This window comes from Moschus berezovskii, chromosome 3 (assembly GCF_049115385.1).
Source record: "Moschus berezovskii isolate FMDL1 chromosome 3, NW_MosBer_1.0, whole genome shotgun sequence".
In the NCBI taxonomy this organism is placed as follows: domain Eukaryota; kingdom Metazoa; phylum Chordata; class Mammalia; order Artiodactyla; family Moschidae; genus Moschus; species Moschus berezovskii.
In genome coordinates, this window is record NC_142462.1 from 74424465 (window position 1) to 74452180 (window position 27716).

The following is a 27716-nucleotide window of genomic DNA, read 5'->3' on the forward strand; positions in this document are numbered from 1 at the left end:
GAGCCCTTCACCCTGGAAGAGAAGGATATACCGAAAGGAAAATACAAGTCTACGTGCATGTGTGTGTGCTCAGTCACTTCAGTCGTGTCCAACTCTTTGCGACCTTATGGACTGTAGCCCGCCAGCCTCCTCTGTCCATGGCGTTCTCCAGGCAAGAATACTGGAGTGGGTTGCCATGCCTGCCAGTGGGGTCTTCCTGACCTAGGAATCAAACCTGTGTTTCCTGTGGCTACTGCACTGCAGGTGGATTCTTCACCACTGAGTCACCAGGGAAGAGCATATGAGTTTACAAGTATCCCAGATTCCTGGATATTTAGAAACCCAGGACTGACCTGATGCAGGAGGTCATATATATGTGTGACTAAAAGGCAACCTTGAGTTGACCTGAGCATTACTCACAGGTCTCTGGCTGATGTCCCCTATAAAGGACTTTGGGAAAGCATGCAAAAAGGTGTGACTCAGAACAGATGAGGCAATTGTGAAATCCCAACTTTTTGCTCTTGTGAGTTTAATGGAGGGATAAATATTCTAGCATTCAGTAACTGCTGAATTACATCCTGCTTCCTTCTGGGCCAAGTGCTGAGCACACAGCCTTCCGGGCCAACTGAGCCACCTTCACGTGCAGGTTTCCCCTGAACCATGGAGAGCCCAGTGGAGGAAGCAGCCTGTTATCTAGTCTCAGCATGGATGCAGCTGGGGAAGGTGGGGGGGGTTGGTGATAGGTGACCACCCACCTCCATCAAAGCACCTCATGTATGTAGTGGCTTGAATGCTCAGCAGCTGGGGAACAAAGGCTGAGTCATAGAATGTTCCAAGAAATATACTCTCTCCATTAAATTTTGATGAACAAAACAGACAAGAGTTCTGATTGCTCCAGAAGCTCCGCTTCAATTCAGTTACTCTCCTAAAGCCTCCCCTCTGTGCTTGACTGGACAGAACATGAGCAGAGTTGGGGATGACCCTTGGGAGAAAGAGGACCTAAAGCCCTGAACCCACAGGTTGGAAGATGAGGAGTCTGAGGCAGCCTGGCCCCATATCCTTTTGCCCCCAGGCCTGAATGGTGCATTATTATCCCTCAGGGTGTAGCATTGTCCTACTCCTTCCCATATATTCTAGTGGGAGAGGACAACCTCTGGATGAACAAGTTTGTCAAATATTTTCCTCCCGAATAGAGAGAGGGGCAGTCAGGCCTGGAGGGCACTGGGTGGGGCCAGTACCAGAGGAGCAGTCTTGGGCCAGGTGTTAACAATAGGCCCCAAGCAGACAAAATATCCAGCTGACCCCCAAATAAATGGCATTGCTCCTGGTGCTGGAATTCCCTTCAATCAGTTATTATTTCCCCTTACTTTTTCCTCTCAACACCCTCCAGACAAAGGAAACGTAGCTGGCCAGAGGTAAATTTAGTGGGAGTCTTGACAAAATGGGACAGCACCACATAGTAGAAAAAGCCCAATCTTTGAAGCCAGACAGAGCAAGTTCAAATCCCAGTTTGGCCACTGTGTGGGCTTGGGCAAATTATTTCATCTTCAGGGCCCTTAGCATCCTCTAGAAAAGGAGGCTGTTATCTCTGCCTTCCAAAGGTATTGTTAAGATTATAAAAGATGTATGTGAAGTCCAAGGGGAGTTCCTCAACCTCTTCTTCAGGCTCTGTAGCCTGGCACTAAAATTCTAGAAGTTAAAACTAAACAATTAACTAAGAAAGGCCCTTCTCTGGAATGGTCAGAGGATGGCAAAGGAAGAGCAGGGGTTGAGGTGGGGCCCCTGATGGGGACTGAGCAGGCTTCCCACCAGGGAGGAGGGGACAAGATAAGGAGATAAGCCAAGAAGGGCTGAGAGGGAGAGTCTCGGCACACCTGCACAGGTAAACCTAGCTGCCACAGGCCAGCCCGGACCCTGTTTCCACGGTCTGACCTGCACCCTCCCATTCATATCAGCTCGCCCTCAGCCTGGGAGGTGCAGAGGCAGTTTGCATGGACTGAGGCCCTAGCTGTCACTTGTAGTGGCCCACTGCGCACTGGGATAAGAAAGCCTGCTCCGGCCATACTGACCTCACAACTTCCACAGGCCAAGCTGCCAGTGTATCACCATCAGCAAAGGCCCCACAGAGGGAGGCAGGATCTGGGCATCTCTTAGAGCAGAGGAGGGGTGCCAGGACCTTCCCAGTTACCCCTGACCTGACCATGTGGCCCAGTGAGATATCCAGGTTGGTGGTTCTTGGAGTCGCCCAGACTCTGGGCCTCTGTTATTGGGCACTAGATTTCCCAATGTAGTTGTCCCTATTTTGAGAAACTAGCCCTAAGAGTGTGTGTGTGTGTGTGTGTCAGGGTGAGTGTCAGGGGCCTGCATCCAAATATCAGCTTGGCAAAGATCTGTCCTGAGCCTCGGGCCTGTCTCTGAGGATCCTCTTGCCTCCACTGAATAAGGGTATGCACGCCTGCTGTGCCCTCAATACCCGGGGGCCACATGTGGGACGGGATTTTGTGATCTGAAGAGGGCTGGATGGAGCCTTTCCAGCCTGCACCGGCCTTGGGCTACACCAGGACAGGTGTAAAGGCAGGAGCAGACAGAGGGGTCGTTTTCTGGCTTCCTGTCCCCCTGGGGACAGACGTCAGGCCACTCTGATCTCTTCTGCCCTGGGGATGCCCCGTAGTAATCTGACAAAAACCACGGGAAGATGCCCATCTTCACAGAATGTGGCTCATGCTTTCAGAGCAGAGGAACCCTTCACACACACACACCCGCACCCCCCCACCCACCGCCGCTGGCACTAACCTCACTCTGATGGGTGAGTCCATCTCCACCCCCGCCCCCAGGGCTAAGCCCCCAGGCAGAGCCCAGCCCTGGGGCAGGTGGGTCAGAAATGTGCTGCAGGCCAGAGGAAGTGTGGCCTGGGCAGTCCCTGGTGCTCCCTGGGCTCTGTTCTAAGGAGGGAGTCAGAGGGAACCCTCAAGCTGTCACTCTTCAATCCTGCAGGAGCCTCATGTCCCTCAGATGGATCTCTGGTTGTGTCCATCCCCTGAGACCAGGGATCCTGGGGTGCAGTGGCTCCCCCTCAGACTGGGCCCACATTCTCAGACCCAGAGATTCCCTTGTGGGAACACGGTGCGCAAAGAAGAAAACCTTCATTCCAAGGAGTCTGGATGACCTATATTATGTTTATTTTCTTAACATATAATGAAATTCCAATTCCAAAGAGACATATATGCAGAGCAGACAGATGCAGGGTCCTGTGTGCAGCAGCCAGAACAGGACAGGATGGAGCGCCCCCTCTCCCCTCCAAGAGTCCCCTCACCCTTCCTGGCACCTGGCCATTACCCAAGCAGAAAAGCAGGATCTGGGTCTAAGATGGCCCAGTCTCACAGTCCAGGGAGTAGCCAGAGACATGGCCCTGGCTGCTAGGCCTGGCCAAATCATCATCTTGCTCCGGGTCCTGGACCCCAGGTTCTTTCTCTGTTAAACGGACTAGAAGCTTTTGCTCAGAAATGGAGGAGAGAGTGTATGGATGTCATGATATGTTGTGACCATTAAGGGCCTCCTCGTCATCCTGCTGCTTCCAAATACCTCTGTATTGTGTCTCTCAGTGTTTGTCACCATCGTGGCTGTGGGGCATGGGGGGACCTACTCTGGCCCTGGTGGAATTGTATGGAATGTGTAGATAGCTGCCTGAGCTGTCTGATAGCTGAATGTATAGATAGCTGTCTGAGCACAAACAGACTGTGCTCAGAATTATTCATGGGCTGCAGCCATAGCTACATCATTCGGTCAAGACCAACTCTCCCCTCCAAATAAATGAAGAGGTAAGACTATGGCCTGGGAAGCCTGTGCAGGTCACCCAGTTTCCCCCTAGTGCTTCCAACCAGAACTTCTGGAATAAGGGAGGAATCTGCTTCTCCTCCCACCTCGGGATCAGCGCGGAGCTCAGAACCCTCGCTGAGGGTCCAGCAAGGACATCTGTCTCCCAGGGCTGACCTTCAGATGACCAAGTGTCCTTCAGTCAACACACCCCTACATAATGTTGACTCGCGTCTGCACTGGCAAGAGAAACTGAAGAACCAAATAGCGACGAGGGTGACGCAGTGATAGGTGGAAAAGATCAACTACAGCTCAGTGAAGGAACGTGGACATTCCTCCCTCTGCCTCGAGATGATCTTCATTCTGCAACAGTAGGCTCTGTCCACTCTCAGCCCTGCTCCCCTAGGAATGGGAATTTCCAACGGCTGGATGACCTGTTTCTCTTTGCTTTGGAACATGTGTGCCTATGTACATGTGTTCACATAGATGTATAGGTTACAGCTATATACCGGGCAAGTGGAAGAAGCAGCGCTGGGCCAGACTCTGTCTTCCAGAACATGCAGTGTGTCTACACTTACAGAATCCTGGAGAGGGGTCTCGGGCCCACGTAGCTCTCCCTGCCCCTGCCACTTTACAGGTGGAGTCACTGAGTCCCCAAGACTGAGATGTTCCCAAGGTCGCACAGCACCTCCAGAGCTGGGGGAGCGGCCCTGGAAGCCAGCCAGGCTGCAAGGACGGGCTCTGACTGCCCCCTGACCCCACCACTGCACTTGATGGGGTCTCTTCCCCCTCAGAGCATCCCTGGGGCAAGAACACATTACAGAAAGAGGGCCACGCCCAGAGGCACAAAGTAATCACCGAGGAGCCCCAGGCACCTTCAGCAGGTGAGCTGGTGAGCAATTTGGAAATGGGCGGGGGGGGGGGGGGGGGGGGGCGGCTTTCTGGCATACCTCCCATCACACTCTGAGAGGACAACTTAGCAGGGTGGGTCCCTCTCTTTCACCTCCTTTGTGACTTCAAGGGAACGGGTGGTTGGAAAATGTTGGTCCTCAGGGATCCCCAAAGCCAGGAAAAGGAGAAAAAGAAAGAAGGTGATAGCAACAGTCCCAAATCGGGCTTGACCATGCAGGCCCTGCGGGTCTTCGGGAAGTGTCTTTGGCCAGCTTGTCAGAGTGTCTATGATACAGATTTCACCCCTCCCCTCCCTCTGCCCGCCCCTGCCCCCCCCACCCCCCACGTGGATGCCCAGGCCTGGCCCCCTTATTTGGGCTTCATCTCCACCCTGGAGTTGATGTCGTCAGCATCCAGGTCATACTCCTCCACCTGACCGCTGGTCCACACCTTCACGCGGTCTGTGAGGTCGCTGCTGCGTGGGGCCAGGATGAAGTCATAGATGAGCACTGCCAGGGCTGCTCCGATGAATGGCCCCACCCAGAAGATCTAGGAACAGAGAGCAGACGTGCTCAGGGGGCATCTGATGGGACCTGCTTCCCATGAGAGCCCCGACACATCCCCCCACTGCATGTCTGCTCCCCAACCTGTGCCTGGGACAGAAACGGCAGTGCTGAACCCCAGCATCTGCAGCCCTCCCCCACCTACAACTGGCCCAAGCCAGGACTTAGGTAGTGGTTTTCTCCTTGCTTCTATGAGACCCAACTCGGCGTGCCTGGCATGATCAGACCATGGTCTGATCTGGGAGGGGAGGCTGCCTACACTGCCCTTCCTGAGGTGTGAACCCACCACCTCTGCATCTCAGGTCTCGTCTTCCCGAGTTCCTCCCCCCGGCCATCTCGCAGGGCCTCTGTGATGGGAGATGATGTCACAGGGTAGGGGGTGGATCTACCATAAGGCACCAAAGTCTCCCTCCCACCTGCATGGGGCAGCCCTGTGACCTCTTACCCAGTGGTCCTGGAAATTGTGCGTGATCACCGAGGAGCCGAAGGACCGGGCAGGGTTAATACCGCAGCCGGTGTAGTCAATCTGTGGGAGGGAAGGGTCGGGGGAACAGGAGAGGAGATGGAGAGAAAGAGACAGAGGGAGTGGGAGGGAGAGGGTGACATGAAGAAGACCAGAGGGGAAACAGGGCAGTGGCCCCAGACCTGGAAGGATGGTCAGCCAGGCCCTGTGCTTCCCTCTCCTGGGCAGCTGGTCCCCCAACCCGTGGAATGAGTCCTGTCAGAGTCCCACCCCCTGCCCTCAACAGGACACCCTCAGCAGCCTGGCTCCACCCTCCCCACCCACACTCCTACTTGGGAAGTTCCCCCCCGAACCCGCTCACCGCCAGCAGGTGTCCCAGGGCCACAGAGAAGCCAATGGCCAGGGGGCCGGAGCCCCCGAGGTCACGGCGCCTCCGGTCGGTGGTGGCCAGCACGCACAGCACCAACTGCAGAGTCCCGATGATCTCGATGCCCAGGCCCTGGCCCGAGTTCACGCCAGGGGCCAGCTGTAGGGGAGAGGGGCGACGAGGCTCAGTGAGCAGAGCAGTGAGGATGGAGTCCCAGGGCCCCCAGGCCCAGGCACCAAAGGCCAGGCCCTCAGTGCCCTCAGAGCCCATTGCATCCACCACACTCGAGCTCATACAGCCAGCAGTGAACATCAGGCCTTGGCCCTTCCCACACCTGTTGAGGAAGAACCAGCTTGTCCTAAACCTCACGGCATTCTGCCCAGAGGCCAGAGAGGCCTGGAGGCGGATGGTGCTTCTGCATCCACCTACATCCAGACCAGGGTACACTGGGGGTACCAAGGCCATAGGTGACAGGCAAGCCCTAGACATGGGAAGAGATGATCAAGGACAGTCAGGGACAGTCAAAGAAGAAGAGGAGCAAATGGGTGGGAGGGCCCAGCTGGAGACATTTCTTCTTATCCCCACATCTTGAGCATTCCACCCCATCCCCTGCAGAGCTGGAGAGGCACTTCAGCAGTTAGCTGGCCACAGCTTCCCATGTCCATCTCTCCCTTGAGCCTGTGTTCCTCGCAGCCCCCACCTCTGTCTCCTTCCCACCTCTGTCTGTCTCTCCCCTTCCCTGTCTCTCTCCCTTTTCCTCTGGGCCCCGCCCTCCCTATCTGCCCCCTCCTTCTCCCTCCTGGCCACATAGGCCCCGCCACCACCGTCTGGCTCCCACTTGCTCCTGGGCCACTTTTAGAAACATGACTCATGGAAAAAGAAGGGAATGGGAGCTGCCATGAGGTCACCAGAGCCCTCCCTCTGCAGCTGCAGCCAGGAGACCCCTCCCCAAGGAGCCCTGAACCATCCCCATGTGGGGGTCGGTCCCAGGGGCCAAATATGCCCACGAAGGGGAGCTGGACCACGTGGGCCGAGGCCCACTCACAAATATGCCTGGATGTGGCCACGGAGGCTGCCTTCTCCCAGGCAGGGCTGGTGTGTCCAAATAAGACTGAACTTGAACCTTCTTCCTGAGCGGGGTGGGGGTGTCTCCAAGGCTACAGGGCATTTTGCAGAATCCTAGGTGGAGGGCACCCTTCCACCATCCAGAGGTTTTCACAGCCCCACCCTGAGGCCATCTTACAAGAACAATTCTCTTCCCGCCTTTGTCTGCCGCCCTGGATCACAGGGAAAATGACTCATATCCCCTCCCCTCGGTTGCAGCCTCAGCTCTGTGCGCCTTTCCTGGCAGACCCCAGGGCTGCAGCCCCTCAGCTCAGCCAGCCCTCTGGGAAGTACCCAGGTTTCTTTGCAGCCCAGTGTGGGGCTGTAGAGATGACCCTGAGTTCAGGTCCCTACTCTCCTACTTGCTAGCGCTATGACCATGGTCTTGCCCCTCTCTGGTCCTCAGTTTCCCCATCTGTAAAGTAGCCCCATTCTCCAGAGAGGCCAGAGGTTCTAAGGCATGGGGCGGGGGCGGGGCTGTCTTGGGGCATTTGGAAAGGGTTGCAGAGGCAGGCGGGCTCAGGATAGTTGTGGTGGTTTTGTTCTGGTTCTTTCTCTTATCCTCAGAACTAGGTGGGGCAGGCGGACAGGAGGGGCTGTGCTGCTCAGGAGTGTGGACAGTAGAGTGAGGCCCGCCTGGAGCGCAGATAGGCTCCTCGGAGGCCAGGCTGATGAGACTAGGCAACTTGCACCAATGCCCATCACATTCACACCTGCCGCTGCCCTCCGTGTCTGAGCGCTCAGGCAGCTCGGGGCTCCTCCTCCCACGCGCCTCCACGCGCTTTCCTTTGCTCTCCAGGGTTGGCCTAATTGCTAGCTGGCAGGAGTCCTGAAACCAGCCCTTCCACTCTGATTAATGGAACGATCGCTCTAAGTGGCTCCTGCCTCATACTCCTCATCCCCACCTCACTCATCACAGATGTGGCCTGGGCGAGCTCATCTCTCCGCAGGTTCTTAACCAGATCTCAGCATCTCAGCTCCTGCTCAGCCCAAGGATACCACTTTTCATGCAAAATGAGCAGACCAGGGGCCCTGGTGCCATGCCAGTCCACAAGAAGTGATACCTGCCCTGGGGACTCTAAGATATACCTCATCCTAGCGGCCCAGAGCCCTTGGAATTTGACTGCCCAGAACCACATGGGTTAGTAAATTTCCTCTCCCTAAACCCATTACTACCACTGCCATCAGCAGGAAGCCTCCCCTGCTTGCTTCTACGATCTCCTCTCTTTCAACTGCCTAAGAAGTTGTACTACTTACATCTGAAAAAAAAAAAATCATCGATCATTCCAAATTGAAATGGATAGTTTAAGGTCTGCTGAAATTTGACATCCAGAAAAGAGCAAGTAAAAATTCAGACCCTATGTTCCGATTTTGTTACTATTGTTATTTCATCTCTTAAGTCGTTTCTGACTCTTTACGTCCCCATGGACTGTAACCCACCAGGCTCCTCTGTCCATGGGATTCTCCAGGCAAGGATACTGGAGCCGGTTGCCATTTCCTTCTCCAGGGGATATTCCCAGACCAGGAATCGAACTGGCATCCCCTGTTTGACAAGCTGATTCTTTACTGCTAAGCCACATGAGAAACCCATGTTCCTGTTTACAACCTATTGAATTTGACACAATTGCATAAATAGGGCTAATCCCAGTTGTGGTTACTTGTTATTGAAAAAAAAAGTTTGCACATCCCCAGAGCATTTTGCCCATCCCGGGTCACTAATTAAGGCCAAAAAAAAAAAAGTAACAATTTTCTGAACACAAGTATAAATAAGAGAAAAGCCACACATTTAATCTTAAGCATCAGAAAAATGCAAACTCTCCAATTTTGTATCAAACCCATTGAAGCCCACTGTCAAGGTCCAATTCAGATTCCACCATCAATTCCTATTCAGCATCAAGAAGTTTTCTCAGGTCCCTGTCTGGAATTAACTTCTGCTTTCACTCATCAAACCCTCACTGAACAGCCTGCAAATCTTGCAGAGAAATAACCTTTTTGTCTCCTGTCAAGTGCCTCAGAACCCCTTGCCTGGGAGCTCAGTGGGGACAGAATGTGGACACCTTCTCATCTCCCTGCCCAGACCTTGAGGGGACACTTACTGTGTGGAGACAGAAGGGGCAGACAAGGAAATTTATTGGAGGCCCAGTGGTTAGGACTCTGCACTTTTCACTGCTGAGAGCCTAGGTTCGATTCCTGGTCAGGGAAGGAAGATCCCACAAGCTGTTCGGTGTGGCCCCTCTCCCCCAAAAGAAGTGGCAGATTATATTAATTTTCTAGCATTTCCACCCACTCTAGAGGGAAGTTCTCTGGAGCCAGGGCTTGTTCATTTGCTTTCTAGATGGAAGACTGCCAGCCAGTATTAGTCTCTGTGGACCTTGCAAGGCAGCCTGCTCAAGACTGTGAGATTACAGATGGGGAGGTCAAGGCCTGGGAAGGAGATGGCAATGCCAGAATTCTTGCCCCAGTGTCTGTGCTGCCTACGCTCACAAGCAAAGGTGCTGGCTACCTATGCACCTAGCTGAAGGTCCTGAAGGTCACCTTAGACTGAGAAGCTGGCAGATATTCTGTAGCTGCCAGGGTGTCCCAGGCCTCAGGATGGCACAGAGCTGACCTCTCCTGGCAATGAACTTCGAACCGTCCTCTCCCTGCTGCCCATGAGCAGATTGACCAAAGTGACTTCTGAGGCCCAAGGCCCCAGCATAACCTGAGCATCCTGGTGTCCCACCCTTCCTGAACCAGGCCTGGCAGGGCTCTGGGCATCCATTAAAGGACAAGACATCAAGGACTGCCCCACCCACCCGCTGCCTGCAGGACTCAGTATCCCAGTGAGGGGGACCTCAGTGAGTCCCCTCCCCAAGTATCACCCTTCCATCAATGATTTTTCAAGCGCACATATGCCTCTGGGCATCCACGGCTTTGTGTGCCTCTGCATGTCTCTCTACATTGCTCTCTGCAAAGTCTCTGGGTGACCACATATGTCCAGATGTGATGCTTTTCTTTTTCCTTAGACATTAAGAGGTTTATTAGACACTAAGCAAGTGAAAAGTCTATCCAACAGTTATAAAAGTTCTCAACCTGTACGCACTAACGAGTACAACCTAAAAATAGGTGACACAAAAGTTGACAGAATTACAAAAAGAAAATGATCAATCCACTACCAGAGTGAAGGGGTTTAACAACCTCTCTTAGAAACCGATGGAGGGAAGTGTCAATAATATAAACAGCAAGAACAGGGAAGATTTGAACCACACAACCAACAAGCTTGATTTAAGGAAAATTCATAAGCCCTGCACTTCCAAATTCAAGAATATACCCTCTTTTTCAGCCCACGGGGGACATTCAAACTAGTCGTGTATTAACCCCATCAGGCAGGATGCTGTCTCTTACCACAGTGGGCTCTGGGGTGGGGCAGGGTCAGGGGCTCTCTTTGTGGCCTAAGGTGTCTGTGTTGTGTAGCTAGTAGCATTTCTGAGTTGTCACCCTGTCCCCGTGTGCTGCCCTCCCACATACAGATCCACCGCTGGCTGGGATGGGGGAGGAGAAGGGATGGAAGCACCCTTGAGTAAGAGAGAAGGAAGCAGGTCTCAAAGCACTCTTTATTTGCTCTCAGAAGCCATTTCAGCTTCCTGACAAGGAACAATACACAAAGCAAGGGCTTCCTCCTTGCCTGCCTCCTTCTTTCCTCACTCGGGGGCAGCCCCGCCTCCCTGCTCGGGAAAGGAAGAGGTGCCGTTGAGGAGCCCCCCTCCACCCTCCTAGGGTCCCAGGGCTTGAGGGGGACCACCCAGGCTTGAAAATGTGCTTCGTGCCCACGTGTGTGTGTGTGTGTGCGTGTGCGTGTGTGTGTGTGTGCATCATATCGTTGTAACTGTGCACGCACACATGTATGCAATTTGCAGAGATTTTCAAGGGTTGTAGGCAGGCAGCTGGGGTCACAGTCCTGCTCCACCATCATCTGCAGCACAGTCTTGAGTGACTCCACCCGTCTGTGAGCTGTGGTTTCCTTATCAGTAAAATAGAGGCCTCAGCCCAGATTATAGCCCCAAACTGTCTCTAGGATTCCTTCCTGCCTGACATGGGACCCCTTCCCCCCAGACCTGCAGTCACCCTCCAGGCTGGGGTCCTGAGTGCAGGATTCCCACCTGGCCGTGTGAACGGCTGGTCTCTGTATGGCACAGAGCCTGTCATAGGGCCTCCCGCCCACCTGGAACTGTTAGATGGCCCCCACCACTGCCCCCCGACTAGAGCCACATGCCCCAGAGCCACAGCTGCCCAACACACCCTGCCTGCACAGCCCTGGTGACCAGGAACTTATTGATTTGGAAGTTGTCCCTCCCCAGTTTAAAATAGTAAGTTCTTTCTTTACCCTGAGCAGACATCAGCCCTGGGTTGTCCTGGTGGTGGGGTTTCAAACACTGAAAGGATGTGCCCATGGGAATGGGCATTTTCCCACCTTTTTACCAGCTTGTGAGTGGTTTTCAGCCTCAGGGTGTACCCGCCCACTGGCCCGCGGCTCCTCGGTTGTGTGAAGAGAACCCCTCACTCACCCCCGGGGAACCGCCTGGGTTAAGAAGCCCCTCTGAACCTGAACAGAGGGTCTGGCTGAGGGAGCTTTTCCTGCCTTTGTCTGCAGTTGTGTGGGCTCAGCCCACACCTATCAGGAGACCTCAGATACATCTGTTCTTCCAGAGGCCAGGGACCATGGCCCCCACGGGGGCTCTGCCAGCAAGAACCAAGGGCTCCCTGTTCTTCCAGGAAAGCTTGCCCAAGCCAATCTTCAAGGTGCAGGCAGGGGGCATGTCTGAGCTGCTTGGGGGAAGCCCTAGGTGGGTAAGGCTAAAGGCACCCTGCTGGGTGGGACCCTAGAGAAAGTGGGGAACAGCATGTGGGCCTGAGGTCAGGTTGGGGGAGACTGCATGGGATTGGCCTGCAGTGAGCAAACGCAGTGAGGGAAGGCTGTGACCTGGGCTGGGGGGGGAACAATGGAACAAGGTGAATCCCCTCAGACTGAGGGACCCCGGTGGGCCATGTCCCCTCTCAGGGCATAGTCTCTTCAGAGCAGGATTCCCAGAGCAAGCCCTGGTTAGGGGCCAGTGTCAGGATGGACGATATGGGGCTGGCAGGGCAGCTGCAAGGGCCCTAATGGGGAAACTGCCTCATAATTTTCCATGGTGAGGAAAGTCTCCACCGCAAAGCTCCTGCCTCTCTCAGGGCCTTCCCCCTCAGCGGGCTCTGGCTGGAAACAGTAATTACATGTCCCATCTGTGGCACCACCACCCAGCCCCCAGCCCACTCCCTGGACAGGGCCGTCGGAAAACTGGCTTCCCTTTCCCCAGTCCACCCTCAACTCCGGGGGAGGCGGAGGGCCCTCAACTCTGGAAGAACTGGTGGCACGGGAAGAGTGGTTAGGGAGTCAGGGGTGCTCTCATTCTGCGGTTGGGGAAACCAAGGAAACTGGGGGAGCGGAAAGTCTGGGGCTAAAGTCAGGTCCCAGATGCAACAAGTAGAAGCGGTTCCCCAGGCAGTCAGGCCCAGCATCAACAGGGCTGAGAAAAGACCCCCAAATAAGGGAGGTTTGCCCTTTGCCTTAGCTCCCAAAGGGGCTGAATTCACAGGCTCTGGGACGCGGGCAGACAGTGACCTGAACCCTGAAGCCTCACTGCTCTCTAGAGCCGCAGCCTCCCACCATGACCCAGCCCCCACCCCACCCCGCACCAGCCACACCCTGTGATCCTCAGGCCTGCTGGAAACCCCTTCCCTCCACCCTGGAATCTCTACTTTTAGGCTCCCAGGACACCTCCTCCCTGAAGGCCTCCTGGCCCTCACCACAGCTCGAGGTCAGCAGTTCCCAGGTGCCTGACACGTCTTATCACACCTGCCTCCCACCCCCTATCATTGACAGATGCGCAGCGACCTTATCTTGCTCGGGACCATGGACTCCTCAGAGCAGGGAGCGGCCTGACTCAGCCCCGTATTTAGTCTGCAGCAGTGAAAGTCATGTTTACAGCGAACATGGGTGAGCAAGCAAGAGAGGGGAAGAGGGGAAGAGCCAGTGAGTGGTCAGAATTTCAAGGTTCAAGAGCATCTTCCACTTCCAGTGCCCAGCCATGCCTCACGATATACCCATTCCACAAATGGGACCTGGGACCACAAAGATGAGGTGGCGTGCCTGAAGTCACACTGTGTTAGTAGCTGAACTAGGGCAGGGCAGGCTGGGCACCAGCCGCTGCCTCTGAGTCTTTCACTCTAGAAATAAACTCAGGGTCTGGCTTTGAGAAACAGCTAGGACGCGGCAGGATGGAGAGAGGTCCACGATCGCTCCAGCGCATGTCCTGAGCCCTGACTCAGTGAGGAGAAAGTTTTCTCCAGCATATCCCCATGGGACACCCCCTGACTCACTCCAACCACTTCCTGCCACTTCTTTCCCTATTTTCCTTGAAAATCTCCATGCCAACGACTGGTTTGGGCTGGGAGAGGCCTGGGACTCAAGGGGCTAGGGGAAACCTCTCCCGGAGCCTGGAGGAAAGAGCATGTCACCTGCTGTGTAGACTGGTCTCTGCCCTTCTGGAGGCATTGAGGTCACCTCCCAGACCCCTTTAGATCCCAGGCTCAGTGTTCTGAACCCTTTCTGAGTTCTTCAGCCCAAGACACATGTTTCTGGACCCCAAACTTCCATGGTGGGGCCAGGGCAGTCCCTGGACTCCCACCACAGTGTTTGCTGCCCTTATGTTCAGCCTGGCACTTCTTGGGCTCCTCTTAGCCAGCCCCTCCTGCGAAGAGTGATAAACTCAAGTCCACAAAGTGAGCTTGCTGGCAGTATGGGTGTGGCCAAGAGATATCAAGAGACCTAGGGCCTCTCTTGGAGACTTAAGGGCTCTCAGCTCCAAGAAAGTCAACAAGTAAGCAGCCAGGTCTTGAACCCAACTTGTGTGCTTCCCTGCTCAGGGTTGGTTTCCCTTTTCTCCCTCTCCCGCAACCCACCCAGCTCAGGTATTGGGAAGACTGGGAAAATGGAGGATGGCGAGGGAAAAAGACACTGAATCAGGGTGTGGCCAGATCAAGATCGCACAGGGATGCTTGCCCTCCTCAAGCCTGCCTGGGATGCCTATGTGAGAGAACAGAGTCACCAGCAGAGGCCTGGCCTGACTCGCCCTTGAGAAAGAAGGTCAAGAGGGGGCCAGAAGACCTGGGGAGACTCTATTCTTCCCCAGGATGGATCCTTCCCCTTGCCCATCATACCCCGCTGAGCCCTGAGGTGATCCTGACCCTACTCCTAGGGCATGCCCTGAGGTCGCCCGGCTCTGCCCCCACTAGACAGACAGGCCTGGAGGACCTTACACTCACAGAGACCACATCTTCCTTGACTAAAGTTTAAACTCCAGCCCGAAGGGCTAACCTTCAGTCCTGGACTGGGTGAGGTGTCACGGTGACACAAGGAGTGCTAATCCCTGCTTGGCAGGGTCATGCCAACTGCCCTCTGCGTGGACCTTTGCAGCCGTAGCCCCAGGATCTGGACTTTGGCTGGGAAGCGGGAGGACGGTTGCTTGTCTAATCACCCGCCACTCTCTCTGTGGAGCCTTTGGCCGCCTCCCTCACTGTCCCCACACCCGCCTGCCCCGCCAGCCCAGACCTGATCTGATTCCTTCTCTCTCCCTCCCTGTGAAAACACCTCCTCGGGCACTCTGAGACCTCCTCCAAGCCTTCCTTGGCCTCTCAGGCCAAATTTTCCCCCTGCTGTGGCCCAAGCCAGGTCTGAGTTTGCACTTGGCTGAGGGTCTGGAAAAGCCCAGGTCGGCGACAGCAGGCAGCTGCCTGCCAACGGCCAATTAGCTGTGCTAAGCGGCCCGGGAGGAATTCTTTTCCGCAGCTTCCACCCAGTCGCCCACATCTGCTTATCATGAGTGCCCCCAGGTCAGGCCCGAGCAGTGGGCACACACAGGTATGCACTCACCTCCAGACACACTCACCCTGCAGCCCTGACACGCTCACAGATACACTTTCAGAAGTAACACAGCCAGCTTTCACAGGTTCGGAGACCCATGCCAGCATTCACATGTGCACACACTGCTCACAGACCCAAGAACACATGCCACACCTCTCTGTTCCCGGTGATAGACAGGGACCCAGAGATGGAAGATGTCCATCTCCATCAGAGCAGAGGCGAGATGTCCCTGCTCCGGCCCCCACCCTTTGCTGCAATCCAGGAAAGTCACCTGCAGGCTGTCCTGAAACTGTTTTCACCTCCCGTCTTTGTCCCATTCCCGGAGCCAGCAGGGCAAGAGGAGCTTTTTCCTTGAAGGCAGTTTGTTTGGGGACCTGTGTGAAGGTGGGGCTGCCTGGATGCTTGAGGAGCCCCTCTGGGAGAGTTCTGCTCACACAGGATTGTGTGAGCAGCTGCAGACATGCCAGATGTGTGGTCCAGGGAGACTGGGGGCAGCAGGCAGAGTGTAAGAGGGTCCAGGCTGCCTGGGGGAGAGAGCTGCTGCCCAGACAGGGCTGAGGGGAGGGAGGGGAAGAAACTGCAGCCCAGGGGTGAGGAGCCGCTGGCCCCACTGTTAGCGGCCTCCAGAGCTTATTCCCCACAATAGAGACCCACAGGGGACATTGGCAAGACCATTATGCCCTGGGTCTCAGCTTCCCACAGTGCCTGGCAGAAAACAGGCTCTGGACGGCAGGCATAGCTGAGTTCCAGGTACAGCTCTGCTTGACCTCCAGCAACCTCTTATCCTCTCTGTTCCTCAGTGTCCCCATCTGCACAATGGGTGGAGGATGAGACGGACCCATCTCAGCACCATTCTAGAGCCCCAGAGCCTGGGGCCACCCCACTCACCGCATTGAGGCCAAGCGAGTTGTCGGGTAGAGAGGAGGTGATGCCCGAGAGGATGGCAGTGGCGACGATGGCCCCCACGCACTGGGCAATGATGTACATGATGGCCCGGAGGACACTGATCTGGCAGCTAAGCAGGAGCCCCAGCGTGACGGCTGGGTTCAGGTGGGCACCGCTGATGTGGCCCACACTCTGGGCCAGCGTGGCGATGCTCAACCCAAAGGCCAGTGACACCTTCACGTTATCCTGGACTGCACCTGTCGTCTGGTTGCTCTTTATTGGGTAGTGGAAGCCCAGGGCTGAACCGATGCTGATGAAGACGAAGAGGGTCATGGCCAGGAACTCAGCCACCACCGCCCTCCAAAAGAGCTTCTTCTTGAACTCGCTGGCCATGCTGGCAGGGGGCTTGGCTTGAGACCGCTGCCTGGTGCTTGCCTCCCTCTGAGAACTGAGCCACAGCCCGGGCTGGGCCTATTTATAGGGCCCCGGGGGGAGGAGAAGGGGGGAGCACAAAGGGAGGAAGGCCTCTCCTTGCTCCTGGCCCGCCCCACACCGCACAGGCCTCCTCTCAGCGATGGATGCAGACACAGCTCTGCTGTCGGACTGCCAACTTTTTTTCCCTTCCTCCTCTCTCCCCTCCCTCCCTCTCTCCCTCCGCCCTCAGCCCTGCCCAGCCCAAGGAGGCAGGCAGGAGGCAGCCACTGCTCTAATAGGCTTTGAGAAATTCCTCTAAGTTGGCCCCACTCAGGGGGCCAAAGAAATCCAGGTGTCCCTGCCCTGTGTGCAAAGCTCAGGGGGTGCCGGAGGGCAAAGCCGGGGTGCCGGAGGGCAAAGCCAGGCCTCCGGATGGACAGGGCGGGGTGAGCGGCAAGGGTCAGCAGGTGGACGTTGCCCTCCAGGAGGTGGGCACCGTGACCCTGCTGGTCTGGCATCCCCATCCCACTCCAGAGTGACGTTAGCCTGGAGCCCACAGGTCCTGGGCTTCCTAGGGGCTGTCTGCGCCTCCCACACCCGGTTCAGACCTGGCCACTGGATGTCACTGTAGGAATAGCCCAGGGCCCCCAGCCCCACTGGCCAGATCTCAGCTGATGGAGACACAGCAACACCAGAGGGTACAGAGAGCTTGTCTGTGAACCACCCCCGACACTCTGGTCAAGGGCAGGCCTGAGATGGGTGAGAATTTGGAAGGCCCCCACTCTGGGAGCCTTCAAGCTTCTGGAGCAATTGGAGCTAATGATCTCGGGGCAGGAGTGGGGAAATGAAGGCAGGTGAGGATATTCGTCTCAAAGACTGTCAAGCTGGCGGACCCCAGGGGAGACAGAAGAAATGGCAGACTAACCTGGAGACGGGAGGCCTGCGGTTGACAGTGGAGAGGAGGGAGCATGAAAGTGAGGGAAGGAAAGACCCAGAGAGAAGGAAGAGGAAAAGGAGACAGACAGAGAGAGAAGGATGGACAGAGAAGCAGAATCAGCAAAAGTGGAAGCGAAAGGGGTAGATCCCCAGGCAGAGACAGGGAGGCGGGTCCAGCCGCGTGAGAGAGACAGAGAGGGCGTGCAGGGTAAAGAGCCAACCTGGAAAGAGGGAGACAGGACTAGACCCAGAGGCAAGAGTCCAAAAGAGAAAGACGAGCGAGCAGGAGGAGTTGGGGGAGGGATCAGACTGTGTCCCCAGCAGGGGAGGGGCAGAGGCTGCTCTGCAGACCATCCACACCCCCACCCTGCCCCATAGTTCAGCCTCCTCCCTGTGCATCCCCAAACCAGACGCCCGGAGGCAGCCAAGGAAATGAGAAGAAACTGGATCCCTGGGCCAGGAGCCCAGCGAGGAGCCAACAGCCTGCTGCACATTATCCTGTGAGACGAGGAGCCAGGTGGGACCCTGGGTGAGGCTGGACCCAGGAGGGAGGGGTCTTCCTAGCCCTCTCCTACCTGCCTCACCACAGCCCTACCTCATTTACACCACGAGAATGCTGGCTTCTCCCCATTTTACAGGTGGGAAACTGAGGCCCAGTGAGGGGAAGGGCTTCTCTGAATTCTGTGTGTGTCCAGGGGCCATCTGCAGAAGATGATGCCAACCCTCACTGGCCTCCCTCCTACCTGACTGCAGTGTACCAGAGCTGCCCTCACCCTGGGGTCAGCGGTCAGCCTGGTGTTTACTGGGAGAGGAGGCCCTCTGGGTGGAGCTGTGGGGAGCTGTGTGCCCCTAAGCACACCTAAGTGTCTGTAAATACAGGATGGAATGGACGTGAGGCAGGGAGGCAGCATGGTGGCGACGGGCCCAGCCTGCCCAGAGAGCCCTGTGGCCGGAGGTAATTGGTGCCTTATTAACTGTCTGAGAGAGGGAGCCAGCCCCACTGGGCCACTTCCCGGAACCTCCTCCACGTCCTTCACTCTGGGCAGGCCCAGCTCTGCTCTCCACACCCTGGGAGGCTCCTCGCTCCCTAGCCCCGGCCCCGTGGCCTGATGGCCACCATGCCCCTCAGTGGGTTCTCTGGTCAGTTCCAAGCCTCCGACCAGAGCTCCCTCCACATGGCTGGGACTCCCGCATTCTCAGGCTTTGGCGGATGGCCTGTTTACCCTCAGACCAGGCTCTGAGGACAAGGTTGAGGTGCACCTCAGAGAAGGGTCTTCTGGAGCAGGACTGTTCCCTTCAAGTCACGGACTCCACGTCCACCAAGGAGGGACACACACCCTCGGCTTGGGCAGTGACCAGTTCCGACGCCAGTAGGTGCTGGGACCCAGCCAGGTGTGCTTGAGGGAGGCAGCAGGGCAAAAGCTGGCTCCAGCCCCACAGGGGCCACTAGCCAGGCTGGTGTGGGGGCACGGCACCCCGGAGACAGGAACAGGAGTCTGCACAGGCCTGTGTGGGCTCCGGGTTCTGTGACGGTGTCCACGGGCCAGGTCAGGATCCAGGCATCTTATATTACTGTGCATGGGGTGAGGGTCACCTGGGAAGTACTAATTCATCCAATAAATAATTATTGAGCACTTTTCAAGCGCTAAACACCATTCTGGGTACTGGGGGACAGCTACAACCCGATGGCCCAGCTCCTTGTCCCCCTGAAGCCCAGCATATGAGCCTGCAGGCTCTGTGTGGGTGACCGAGCGTGTGACAGTGGGGGCGTACGCGTGTGAGTGTGTACTTGCTAGAGGCCCACGTCCATCTGGAGCTGGGCAGGAGATGGGGGATGTGGAGGGGTTGTGACAAAGCAATTTGCCCAGGCAAATTAGGCAGCCACCAATCTCAGGATGATACGAGGGTCCTCGGGGCAGTACCCTCCAGCCCCCTGCATTTCCTGCCCCTTCTCCCAGGCCAGGGTGGCAGCTGCCTTTCTTTGGATGAAAGCACTGCCGTCAACAGGAGGCGCCATCAGAGTGCAGGCGTCTCCAGAACAGTGGCAGACATCTCTCCTCGTTGGCCTGCCAGCTCCTGTTATGCAAAAGGGCCTCTGTGGCCACGTGCTGGCCATTCCAATGGGGAAGGGGGAGCCACAGATCCTAGAAGGCCCCAAACCCCTCTATCTCCTCACAGGTCGGCCACAAACCCAGCCCAATCCGGGGAGGAAAAACTAGAAACAGCCTTTATCTGAGGGCCCATCCTCACCACAACCCTGGGAGGCTGAGAGGGTAAGTGGTTTGCCAAGGAATGGCAGAGCTGGGGGACTCAGGAACCCCAGTCTTGTCCTCTGCCAGCCTATCAGGGCCCCTAATAGGAAACCCCAGTTCTGCTGGCCCAGGAACAAGTACAAGGACTGGGGAAGCTGTGAGGGGATGAGTGTGTGAGGACCTCCTGCAGCTTCCCAGCGTAATTTGGGTAGGGTCAGGGTTGCATGGGTAAGGGGTCACCAAGGAGAGAGTGGGCACATGCAGAAGCCAGGTCACCCGTGCAGCCCCACCAGCTGGGGAGCTTGGGCTCCAAGGAAAGCACTTCCCCCACCCAGTCCCCGCTCCGTGTGGCCTGGCTCAGGCTCCGTGGCCCTCCCATGGGCAGTGATGTGGGCCCGGCCTCCAGAACCCACAGGCCTGAGCCAGCCTACAGAAGGTGGGGGCTGCCTCCCCTCCCACCCCTGAGGCCCGGGCACTGTCTGGCCCTGTCGGAGCAGCAGCCTCAGCAAACACTTTTCCAGATGTGCTTTCTTCTTCCTGACGTGCCCGGGAGACCTGCCTTCCAGTCAGAGCTGGCTGTTCCCAGGGCCGTCTGGCCCCTGTCCCCACCGGATCCAGCGGGAGGACCTCCGCTTGGTCCAGAGGTGGACATACAGAGACTCACGCCCTGGCCAAGGATCGGCCTTGGGCTGTGTGGGGGCAAGACACCCACGGGTGTGGCCGAGGCCGTCACTCTAAGAGCCAGAAGCTTCTGTGGATCACAGGGTAGAGGGGCCGAGCGGATGGACCCTCCCTTCTGGGCCCACAGGGATTTCTCACCATGGGCTGAGTTGTGGGGAACAATGACTTCATTCCCTCCAGGAGGCCCACCGGGAAGATGGAGTTCGAGGTGGGAGGAGACGCAGACAGTAGACCAGCCGTGACAGTCATCAGCTCACCAGCAGCTTGGACGAATTTCCCCAAATCCCTCAGGCTTCTCTGAACCTGGCAGAGTGCACTGATGGAGGGTGGCGATACAGGGCGATGTCCCTGGGGGTCTCGGAGAAGAAGCCATGAAGGCCCACTCCCAGAGAATCCCTCTGGTCCTCGTAGCTCTTCCCCTCAATAGGGCACCAGCTACCATACCTCCCTGACCTGGACCTGAGCTGCCCAGATGGGAATTGTCTGCCCCCATTGCCTGGGAAGCAAGGATTTGGCTCCAGCACAGAGTCATCATTCCTGGGAGGCGTGACCATTCCCCTCCAAGAGGGAGGAGAGGCGGGACCGAAGCCCAGAGTACAGAGACCAAAACGGAGACTCAAAGGCTCTCCACTAACCACCCTGTGTGGCACCTGCCACCACCCCTTCCAGCCCCAGACAAAGGCCAGGGCTCCTGAGCCACCAGGCTCACTTTCCCCAGATGTTTGCGTGCGAACCGTGTCTCCTGCTTCCTCGCTACGCCAGCCTCCTCTGACCCCTCCTCCACAGCAGCACCCACAGCTACAGCACTGAGCTCACCCCAGCCTGGGCTGTCCCCTTCTGACCTGGTGGGGTGAGGGGGGGCCCAAGAGCCTGGGTCTTCTCCCTCCTCATCTACAGTATTCCCAGCAGAACTGAGTGCAGGGCTGGGCGTGGCAGGCGTGATCTTGGAAACTTCTGCTTGCTGACTGTCCAACTCCCCCAGGAGAAAAGGTACCCACCTCTTAAAGAATATTAATTCTTCCCTGTGTGACAGATAATTCCTGGCCATTGAGGCGTCACACGATCCCCCTTAAATCAAAACCGGATTTAGCGGCCACCAGTGATTCACCAGAGGCGGAACGATTTAGTAATTTTCTAAAATGCTGCCTCCCATTCAATTCTCCTCATGCTGCCCTCACCCCCTCCCTGCCTACCCTGTATAATATCAAGGCTTGTTGGGGAGATAGGGAGGGTAGGACAGTGTCAGACCTCTTTCTGGAAAGCAGGACTTTCTATTTTGATGTCTTGGCAACTCTCCAGCAATAGCCCTTACTTGAAGCTACAGAAGAGGATCCAGTGAGACAGTATGGGAAAATTGCCCCCCTGCCTGGCTGCGGGGGTTGGGCTAGGCTCCTGGGACTGAATGAGGACACGGGACAGCCCCCGCCCCCTTCACCCCCTTATGCCCCTGTCTGCTAGGACTGGAGGAGTTCCTCCAGGAGGGAGTGAGGTCACGTTTTCCCCAGCCCTGCCCTGCGGGCAAGGAGGGCGCCATCTCTCACTTCCAGAAAGCACTGGTGGTGCCATTTGCCCCAAGCTGCTGACCACACCCTTCAGGAGAACACTGGCAGGATAGGGGGCTCCACCTGGAGCTGACCTCAGCATACGGGGTACCTGGCAGGGAAGTGGGTTTGGAGCCTTTCCTCACCCTGGGCACACATGGGGCACCCCCTGCTCCACTGGGCTGGCTGCCCCTGCAGCTCCCACTCGACTCTCCAAGACCCACACACCCTCCTGCCCTGGACCCTCAAACATCTCTTGTCTTTGCTTGTTAAATCACAAAGCATCAAGACTTGAGTGGAGGGGTCTGAGAACAAGGGATCTGATGCCCTCATTTTGCACATGGGGAAATGGAGGGTCGGAGAGACCAGGTGACGTACCCGAGGTTCTTTGGTGGGTCAGAGTGAAGCCAGAACTGGAGTGCAAGTCTTCAGGTTCCTGCCAAGGCCAGGTCTGCCAGCCTCACCCAGCCTCTTCCTCCTCCCCTCTCTGCTGGACAAGAGGCCACCTCCTGCTTGGGCTCCAGCAAGGACTCAGAAAAGTGTCTGGGCAGCTGGAAGGTATCTTTGGGGGAGCCTGACTTCTATGTCCCGTGCCATCACAGCCTCACCTCTGGTCATTGGCTCGGAGGGAGTATCCAGGTGGGCACTGTTAAGTCCAGCAGGCCAGGACTCTAGGCTCCCTGTTGTCTTGCTCCCACCCTTGCCTAGACACCCCTGTGCCCTCTGGCAACCAGGCCTCCCTGCCCTCCTATGGATCCCACTGCCTCTGCTCCTCCTCACGAAATCTCCCAGGGCCCTGCCTGCTCCTGAGAACCATCCGGCTGCTGGACCCTGCTCCAGCTGTCTCTTGCTCCCTTCACACCTGCTGGATGCCATGGCCTCCTCTGGGCCCTGCTGGGACACCTGGGCACTTCCTAGGGCCCGAGACTCACTGGCTCTGTGGCGCTTCCAGCAAACACACCACCGCTGGGTTCTAGCAGTGGAAGCAGGTGCCGGCTGGTGCCACGTCGTGCTCAGTTCGGGCCCCACAGTGGGACTGCCTGGGCCCTGCAGGTTCCAGAGCTTTAGGGAAATTCCTCTTTCACTGTGCTTGCGCCTCACCACCACGATGAATACATTTGTCTTTATATCCACCAAGTCATCAAATTCCACTTTTAATATTTTTTATGGAGGAAGGGACCCACAAAAGTAAAAGAACCCTGAGCTCACAAAAATCACAGTGCGGCTTGGAGCGCCACCATGGCTGCCACCACCACCACTGAGGCCAAAGTCAGTATTCAGGGAGGTGCCAGAGATGGGCACGCTCCAGCAGCGCTCACTTAGACTGACCCCTCTGACAAGTAAAGCGCAGTCCTGGGCTGAGCGGTGTCCACAACTCTCTCCTTCATCGTGAGTCCTTCATCCTCTTGACTGCCCTGCCAAGTCACACCTGATCCAGGTGCTGCAACACAGGCCAGTTTGACCCTTTCTTCACCCTGACAGTGAACGGGATTGCATGCATGTGCGCACACACACACACACAACATATTCTCACACACATGTACACACATACACACAGACATTGCACGTGGATATATATGCAATGCGCACACACTGGTTTTCATACACAAAACACATGTTGCACTCATACAAACACATGTGCATGCCCAAATATATACACCTGCACACACATGCAGACACACAGAGTAAAGATATACATCATGGCCCACAAACCCCTGCACCTCTGAAACACTGCCACGTACACTGTGGCCTCTGCTGCCTATACCTTGAGCCCGGGGACATCTGCACGGCCTCTCTGGCACCTCCAAGCACTCACAGCTGCAGCCACCCATGCTGCTCACAAGCCCGGGACCTCCCTCTGCTCCCCAATGTGAAGCTGAAGTTGGTGGAGAGGAGGAGCCAAGGGCAAGAGGAACGCAGCAGCGGGCATTTCTGGGACACAGTGACTTTGTGGATTCTCTCTTGGAAATTATCTTATCTCACTTCCTCTCCAGATGGGACCCTGCCCCCCAGGCCTGGTTGGGTATGGGTACTGAGTCTGACCCAGTTCTCTGCTCACAGCCAGATGGGGAGCAAGATCACTGTGCAGGGCAGCTTGGGCAAGTTTCCAAAGGTGAATGGAACCAGCCAGCCTACCAGCCAGTGTCAGGGTGGGTGTGCTGAGCCCCTAAAGTGCCAAAAGGGGCAAGGCCAGCTATGGGGACTCCCCTCTTTCACTCTTTGATTTTCCAGAACTCTGTGGGCTGGGGCTGGTGGGGGGAGTCTAGGACGGTGGGAGGAGGTAGGCAGAGCCGCCCTTGTCCGCATCCACCGGAGACCCCTCCCTCTGTGGTCCAGTCTGGGGATTCTATTCATGTGAAGCCAACATTCCTGGAGCCCACAGGGCCAGCAAGATCATCTCACACAGGCGGATCGCTGTCTTGCCTAATGAGAAAATGATGACATGGCCCCCTGCCCTGGGCTCCTGGGCCCCGCAAGGGCCCTAACTCCCCAGCCTCCAGTACCGGCAGCCTCACCCCAACACACACACCTCCCGCTTTGTGCTACTGTTTTATAGGTCCTAGGAAGTCCACTCACAGGGTGCCTGTGTAACTCTTTCCAGAGCCCTCCTGCCACCAAGACTGGACATCTCTGGTCTCCTGAGTACTGACCATTAGGATAGGAGGGCCTTCAGGAGGGTCATCAACACCTTATTGCTCAAAGGTAAACTGAGGCCACAGACTAAAGTGGCTTTCCCAGTGTCATACACAGTGAACCAGTCTCAGCCTAAGTCATTTCCCCGCCGTCAGAGCAGCAGTCAGGCAAGCACACAGTGACCAGGAAGGACTCGCTGCTTGAGAGGGGCAGGACTCACCCCTCCCCACCGCCCCCTCCAGGCTGACATCACTGGGACCTCTGAAGAGCCAGCACCTGAGGAGTTGAGGCAGTATTGCCCTAAACTCAGGAACCCCAGGTCCCCTCGTGTCAATCCTGCCTCTGTCCAAGGCAGGGTCAGGCATGAAAGTGAATAAATAGAATGTTGGCAGCAGGTTAAGAGGTGGTGAGAGGTCTTCCTGTGAGCCCTACATGTTCAAGAACCAGATGCCCTGAAAGTGGCTATATTTTGAGTCAGCAGGAAAAGGGACCCACTGACCTGGATCAGCTGCTGGCATCTTCCTATCATCTGCCTCTCATCTCTACCCTGCCAGTCAAAGGACAGGGTGGGGCAGAGGGGGAGACCTAGACTTGAGTTACCAGATTACTTGAGGGGGTCCAGACTCACAAGTACAAAGCAGTCAGAGATGAGCCTGGGCAAGGTTACTGGCTGGTAGGGAGGGAGTGATCGGTGAGGGCAGGAGAAGTCATAGAAGCCTTCTTGGAGGAGGAGGACTTTGAATCATAGAATCTCAGAATCTGAAGGGATCGTACAGGCTGCCTAAAAACTGCATTTCATCAGACCTTGGAAGCTCTTAGTATTTTCCCTGCCCAAGGGCTATGACCTCCTCTGTGGGTATCTCTCCCCCTAGGAACTTCTCATCTGCTCCTGGTGAGGAGCTCTTGTAGTTAGTGAGTGGTTCTATATGTCACTTCCCAGCAATGCTGCCACCGTCACCAGCGCTGCCCTTCAGGGCCACAGACCAAGTGTGCCCCCTAACACTGACTAGCAACAGCTTTTTGCAAAAGAAGTGGGGACTTAAGGACTATTTTTGGGGGGCTATCACATATCAGAGGGGCCATCCCCAAGTCTCTCCAGCCTTCTGTGCTCCTGCTTCATCCTGGTGGTGGTAGGAAGCCCAAGCCCAGCAAGACCACACCAGGACAATTCCATTACCCCCGGGAGTGGCCAGGAGCAGCCACTGCCCAGAGCCCAATACTGTAGAAAGATGACCTTGATTCATGAGGGAGCAGACAGCTGGTCCATGGAGGGTCCCCTGTCCTGGGGCACATGCCCACCACCTGCCTCATCCTATAGACGACAACTTAAGAAGACTCCCATCCCATCCTCTCAGTGACCTAAGCCTGCTAGAGAGCACAACTGAGGACCAAAATCAGAGCGAGGGCTGGTGTGACGGGATGGGGTCAGCTTGAGCTAGGCTTCAGCAGAGATAAATTTCGTTGGTACAAAAATCAGGGTAGGAAAGGGGAGAATCATTACTGGTCTTATTTCATATATCTTTTACATCTGTTCCCAAAGCATCTGAGGAGGAGTCCATCAGTGCTTCTCAGACTTTGATGGGAACATGAATTCCCTGAGGATCTTGTTAAAAATGCAGATTTTGATTCAGCGGATCTGGTGGGGCCCAAGCGTGTGCATTTCTAACAAGCTCCCAGATGATACCAATGCTGCTGGTCTCAAGACCTTTGGTCTCAGGACCTTGAGCAGCAAGGAGCTGAATTACCAAAACAAGCAAGCAAAATAAACTCCTGATTTGAGTCTAGTTAAAATGCAAACATGGAAAGGAAGGAACCCTCTCATGATACAGGAGAGAGATCGCAACTGAGTATCATTTTCCGTCGGAGTTTCCTGGAAGCCATGGCAAGAAAGGAAAGAAGTGTTTACCTACTCGTACTCTATGATAACAGACACAGCTCTCTGTTATCAGGATGAAGTCTTTCCCCTGATTCTGGCTGCGCAGGGAATTGATGAAGCAGCCCTCACCATCAGGAGATTTGAGGAACAGGCTATGTTTTAGGGGCACGGCAGGCCTTTCCGTGAGAAGGACTGAGCCTGGACAGCCCCGTGGGATGCACCCCTGAGGGACACAGTGCCCCTTGTGCCCAGCTTGAGTCAGCACCATGGTCAATGCCCACGGGAGATGACTCTTCCAACCACCTACTGGCTCAGACTCTAGCTGGCTCAAGGGCCCTGGCAACAGAGGGAAACGTGGAGCTCTGAGGCTTCAACACTCAACCCTGAGTGTTCAGAAGAGGGCAGCTAAGGCCAGGGCCTGAGCCTCAGGAAGGGGTGAGGTGGACCTGTGGGCAGCGGAAGAACCCCACCTCTTCCCAATAATCAGGAAAGGCTTCCCGGAGGAGGGGACATGGCCAACAAATCTGTTTACATAAAGGAAGGGAGGTGGTCTGCGGGGAGGAAAGACCAAGCAGAAGGAGGGATGGACTGGGGTGGGCTTCCGGCTACAGCAGCGGTGGGGAGGTTCCCCACCGCCCCTCTCTCCGCTGCTGGCTCAGATCCGCAGAGAGGCACTGGTGGAGGTGGGATGGCGCAGCATCCCCCTCACGCCTGGGACATCCTGTATGAGGCTATCTTCTCTTCGCCGCCTGAGTCTCTGCTTCCCATCCCAGTTGGTGTGGAGGGGGAAGCCTGGGCCCTGCCTACTCAGAGAGCACCCACGCCAGGGGTGGAGAGGCTATGGCCTCAGAGAGCTCCAGACCGGGGACGGTGGGAGCCAAGGCTGAGCGAGGAACTCCAATATGACTTCAGAACACGACCATGGGCATAGCCATGGACCGGACCCAGGAGGAGAGAGCCTTGGTCAGCCTCATGCCAAGAGGCCTTGGGAGATCACTGCCCCCACCCGAGGCCCTTAACTGGTAAACAGGTTTGTTTCTATGAAAGGCCAACCCAAGTGGTCATCTCGGCCTGAAGCGGGGTCAGATAGAGTACAGCGGGGTCACCTGGGAGCTGGGTCCCCAGTCTTCCTCACTAGCTCTTCCCAGGGTGACTCAGAACTTGCCCTCTCTCCCCAGCCTTCTTTGTGATGAAAGAGATGTGCAGGGCTCTGATGATTTCCCAGAAAAGGAAATGGAAAATCTAGACAAATAAAGCCAAGGTGTGTCTGCGTTAGCAGGGAAGAAAGACAAAAGCTCTTGGCATTTTCTGTGATTGCCAAAGTCATTGGGAGTGGATGGGGAGAACTGGGGGAAGGGGCATAGGAAATGGGGTTTGC

At 56.1% G+C, this 27716-nt stretch overlaps 1 protein-coding gene and 1 long non-coding RNA gene across 2 annotated transcripts; one reads left to right on the forward strand and one right to left on the reverse strand.

Moving 5' to 3' along the window:
* Positions 1-3135: 3135 nt before the first annotated feature.
* Positions 3136-16474, reverse strand: AQP1 (aquaporin 1 (Colton blood group)). Its single transcript, XM_055420924.2, has 4 exons — positions 16008-16474; positions 6071-6235; positions 5692-5772; positions 3136-5232 (listed from the first exon to the last, which is right to left on the reverse strand). The coding sequence occupies exons 1-4, from the start codon at positions 16395-16397 to the stop codon at positions 5053-5055; spliced, it is 816 nt and encodes a 271-aa protein (XP_055276899.1). The 5' UTR covers positions 16398-16474; the 3' UTR covers positions 3136-5052.
* A 1354-nt stretch (positions 16475-17828) lies between these two features.
* On the forward strand, positions 17829-22966 carry LOC129552481 (uncharacterized). The gene is made up of 3 exons (XR_008685249.2): positions 17829-18724; positions 19533-19627; positions 20468-22966. It is a non-coding gene; the product is annotated as an uncharacterized LOC129552481 (long non-coding RNA).
* The last annotated feature ends 4750 nt before the right edge of the window (positions 22967-27716 follow it).

Coding starts and splice junctions, on each gene's coding strand:
- AQP1 (XM_055420924.2), bottom strand. CDS start 16,397: ATGGCCAGCGAGTTCAAGAAGAAGCTCTTTTGGAGGGCGGTGGTGGCT. Junction 5,773..6,070: donor CCCTGGGACACCTGCTGGCG/GTGAGCGGGTTC, acceptor TCCCTCCCACAG/ATTGACTACACCGGCTGCGG. Junction 5,233..5,691: donor ACAATTTCCAGGACCACTGG/GTAAGAGGTCAC, acceptor CTCTGTTCCTAG/ATCTTCTGGGTGGGGCCATT.